At 47.4% G+C, this 4,762-nt stretch overlaps 1 protein-coding gene across 1 annotated transcript; it reads right to left on the bottom strand.

Moving 5' to 3' along the window:
- Positions 1-3,139: 3,139 nt before the first annotated feature.
- On the bottom strand, positions 3,140-4,312 carry LOC130372968 (zona pellucida-like domain-containing protein 1). The gene has a single exon (XM_056579147.1). The coding sequence runs from the start codon at positions 4,310-4,312 to the stop codon at positions 3,140-3,142; it is 1,173 nt and encodes a 390-aa protein (XP_056435122.1).
- Positions 4,313-4,762: the final 450 nt, after the last annotated feature.

Below are 4,762 nucleotides of genomic sequence, written 5' to 3'. Positions count from 1 at the left end.
GTCTAGTTATCATTTAATAATGGTGTTAATGTTTACTTATGGTGTTCATCTTTACAAAGTTAAACATTTATTCAATATTTAAAAGGGTGGTTTAGTGTTAACCTTAACCCTCATGCTTATTATATATAATAATGCTTACTACCGCATGCTTTTTATAAATTAATGTACCTTAATTTTAAAGTGTTAACAGTCTCCTTTATCATTGGATGTGCGTGTCAAGATTTTTTAACCCCCGCCGTCTCACAAAAAAGACGAGGGGTTGAAGGAGCCACAGAAGGAGCCACAGAGAGACGGTCACAGCTCCGTGTCTTGTTGAAGTGATGGACGGGGGTCTGGGTTGGCGTCCATGCAGGCTCCACAGGGGGCGGTTTCATCTCCCTCTGAGGGATCCAGATTTATGGAGGTGAAACTGGACTCCACGCCCAGCAGGCCGCTCTCAGCGTCCTGTCACAGCCCGTGTCCCCACCGCTCTGCCCCCGACCCCACGAGACCACCACTTAGCCCTCTGCAGGGCACACGCACACCCAGAGACCATGACATGGAGCGCCCTGTGGGACAGGAAATAATACGCACAAAGTCAGGATTTACAAAGAGTGGAATAGATAGGGACGTTTTATGTATCTTGTGAAAATCCATTTGTTACGTAGGCTTCTTAAAAATATATATTATATGTAATGCAAACGAAGGAAAATTTTTGATTTTTATAAATGCTCCTTACTTGTATGCTTATTGACCAACAAGTAATCCTGCATAAAAACAACTGCACATCATTAGCACTGTGTGTGTGTGTGTGTGTGTGTGTGTGTGTGTGTGTGTGTGTGTGTGTGTGTGTGTGTGTGTGTGTGTGTGTGTGTGTGTGTGTGTGTGTGTGTGTGTGTGTGTGTGTGTGTGTGTGTGTGTGTGCGTGCACATGTGCGTATTCATTTGATTGAAGTGGGTCTGGTAACATGGGTGCGTTTGATGGCTGCATGATCGTGAAAGACTATTCTCTATGCTTGGATAGGTTTACTTCTGAACAATGCCATATAGTCGTTAGAAAATCTCCACTTCCCCTCTCCTTTCCTTCTGTTAGCCTACATGTTGCCTTGTTACATCAGACGTCACATGGAAGCATCTGATACTAAAGATGCTAATTAAAGCAGTATAAGGTCGGAGAGGGTTTATGTATGTTGAAATGGAGGGCTGCCCTTGTATCGCATCTGAAGTGCATAGAGTAATAGTGAATTTGATTTGATGGGCAGGGGGACATAAAGCTCGGGTTTGGGGTCCCTCCCTCCCACCAAAAAAGTGATGTCAAACGTATTATAGATGCAATATGAATAAGTTATTGCAAAAAAAAACATATTATCGAAGCCTTTGCAGTTGGCAACCCAGAAAATGGGGCCTACAGGATATTTTTCTGGTTATGTTGTTGTTTATGTAATATTAAAAAAAATTCAGCAATGGGCCATGTCATATCGCCTTAGAATGAATGTAGAATTAAATTAATTGTTTTGGTTGTTTTTTTATATCTTTCCTGACATAGAAAAATACATTAACTGATAAAAAAATGTATCAACACACAAAACCACATAACTACAACTACATATGCCCACTATTTTTGTATTTAGCTTTGTCGAGCACCAGAGAAGCGGTGTTATAACACCATGTTTCCCGTTACACAGAGACTACTGTTAAGAAGACTGCAGAGACTGTAGGGTAGATTATATAGAGCTGGCACTATAGAGTGGAGGCTAGCAAGGCTTCTGAGGGGGAATACAGTAGTATCCGCTTCCGAGGTCGGCTGACCTGCAGTGGTTTGAGTTACAACCCACCCCCCACATCTGGTACTACAGGCTGAATAAAACAAACTCTGGAAACAACCTTTCAGATCTTATTCAACCCCTGCCTGGTTGTCATGGACCTCCCCCCTCCTCCTGAGTAGCATCCTCCCTCCATTCATCACCCCTCCCCCCCCCCCTCAGAGCAGCGGTGAGTGCCTGGGTAGTGGTACCCCTGTGGGCCAGAGATATACTGCCCTAAGTCTGCAGGTAGGCAGCCCACTTCCCCCTTTGACATGCTCAACCAGCCCCTGGACTGTCTTCCGGGAAACCCCCTCAGGAACGGGCAGGGAGGACCAATCGGGGGAGGAGGAAGGGGGGGGGGGGGACTCGAGGGAGCGTGTGGTTCCGGGCTCATCTCTCTAACGACATCGCTCTCCTCTGTGCTCCGTGATCTCAAGGCTAGAAGAACCTTTTATGTTCTTCTGGACTGTGGGAAAGTAGACATGAGACCAGCACGATTTAGTGCCGTACCCAAGGAGAGAGAAGCTGCCTGTCTGCCTGTCTCTTGGTCTGCCTCTCTCTCTGTCTGCCTTTATCTCCTGGCTGTCTGTCCTTGCTGTCCTACCTACTAATCTCTCGCACCCATTTGAAGAAACCGCTTAGCCATCTTTGTTACTCATTGAAAATGTTTCCACTCTAACGGGAAGTTATACGTTTGGTTATTTTATTTATATCTTGCATCATATCACGAAACATTAATGTATGAGTTTTAATGTATGATTATATTATAGGGGTTTTGAAATAAGAACAACAGACACCTTTTCTTGACCCATTTTACTCGTTTTGGTTAATTAGTCAGGAAATAATTAGATAGATAGGAAATGTAAAGGGACCTAAACATGTGAAGTCAGGCAGAATTAGCCGGATAACAGGTTTTACGGAAGTAGTTGGTAGATAGTAGCAAGTCAAATTTGTTTTTTTTATTTATTTCTCATTCTACAAAGTAATTTAATAACCATATCGATTTCAAAGGTGCATTCACTAAACAACCAAAACATTCCAAAAATATTCACCCAGTTCCTTTTCTTGCAGCTTACCCTGTTCCTGTCTTTCAAGTTTTAAAGCGCATGCATGCAATGACATTTAAGAATTCAGGCCACTTGTAAAGCAAGCATTTTCATATCCTCAAAGTGTACTCTATCTTTATCTGAACACCTAAACACAATACTCTCTCTGCCATTCCAACACTGGGTTTTTGCTAGTATCTAACAGAAAAAAATATTGCCAAAAACACAAAGCCCTATCAAACAGGAAAGTAAGAATGAAAATCATGTGTGGGTTCAACCTGTTATCCTCTAAACCCCTGGGAGGTTACTTCAGTGCTTCAGCCTGTTGTAGAACACCACGGCCACGCAGAGCGCCACAAGGCAGGCGAACGCTAGCACACCAACCCCCACGGAAAGTCCCACCGCTGAGCTATCGCCCTGGTTCCCCCCCGCAATTTCCTCTTTGGACCCCACCGTCTCGGTCTTGGTGACGATCTCCGGGGACGTGATGGTGTGCATGTCGGTGATGACGTCGGCGCTGCCGGTGCCGTCACGAGTGTCTCTCCTCCTGCGGTTGTTGCACTGCATGAAGGTGCTGCAGGTGCTGATCTCGCAGAGGCGCGTGATGCAGTGCAGGTAGTAGGTGGACACCGTCTCATTCTGCTGCTCGATGAAGCGGAAGGCGGGGAAGTGGAAGCGGGCGCTCTGGCTCTGGCCGTTCAAAACCATGGTGGTGAACTGGTCCTGAGAGCAGGGCACGAAGAGGTTGAAGAAGGTGGAGTTTGTGGGCAGGGGCGAGATGGAGGCGTAGCAGCGGTCCAGCAGCACGTTGTACTGCCCAGTCAGGTTGGTGGCCTTCACCTCCACGTACACCGTGCTCCTCAGCTCCAGGCCCTGCCGGGGCATCACCATGCTCTGGGTGAAGTCGGCGTCACTAAACAGCTCTAGGCTCAGGGTGCTGATGAAGCTGCCGTTGTTGTCCCTCACTGCGATGGACGAGGCGGACACGTCCACCTGCGTGTTGTTGATCAGGTACTCTAAGGGGTAGGCACAGGAGTAGTAGTACTTGAGCTCGGCGTTGTACGTGACGGTGCCCGTGGTGGGGTCGCTGGATTGGATGATGCCGCTGATGTTGACCGTCTGGATGTTGGAGAAGTCGGAGAAGACCCCCGTGCCGGCCGCGCTGGTGGTCCGGAAGACGCTGCCGCATGCGTTGGTCATGTTGAGGGGGAAGTTGAACCGGGCGACGGGGGGGTCCACGGTGTCGTCCAGGGTTCCCCGGCACGCGGGCTCCAGCATGTGGTTGAGGATGAGGAGGGACTCGTTGTAGCCGGTGTAGATGACGGGACAGATCTGCACCGCCAGGTCGATCGACGACGTGCCGCAGCTCACAGAGATGTCTGTGATCTCCGGCCGTCTCAGATTCCCGGAACATTCATTCAACGTGAGCTGAGTGCTGCGGGAAACCACAGTGGCCAAAAGTAAAAATGCTTCAAACTTCATTTTCCCCATAGATCTGCGTTGAATTAGGCAAATTCCCCCAGTCGATGTATTGATCTATCGTCGTGCGTAATAGGCAGCAACGGTGTGTTCTTCTGAGCTCTTTAGCTCCAGATTCTTTGATGTAGCAGGCTCCTACACAGGGGCCTTTATAGATGCCTATTTCCTGTAGGATTGGCCTAAAACAAGGTCAAAACACCTTGGATGTGTGAACAATTGCATTGTACAGAGCTGTACTAGGGGAGCATAGAGTCTAGCCTTGGGGCGGTATCTGAAACCCCAAGTAGATCGTCCTCAGAGCGGAAGACAATGATCTTGTTCCTTTGTTCTCTTTGCTTTAAAATATTAGTATCCCTGACCTTTATGTCACTAAAGCTCTATATGGTAAGGGAAGACCCCTCTGTATCTTAGGTATTATTGAGCTGGCCATACAATGTCAACGTTTCCCTATCC

The sequence above is a fragment of the Gadus chalcogrammus genome, chromosome 20 (genome assembly GCF_026213295.1).
Source record: "Gadus chalcogrammus isolate NIFS_2021 chromosome 20, NIFS_Gcha_1.0, whole genome shotgun sequence".
In the NCBI taxonomy this organism is placed as follows: domain Eukaryota; kingdom Metazoa; phylum Chordata; class Actinopteri; order Gadiformes; family Gadidae; genus Gadus; species Gadus chalcogrammus.
This window is presented reverse-complemented; position numbering and strand designations above follow the sequence as displayed.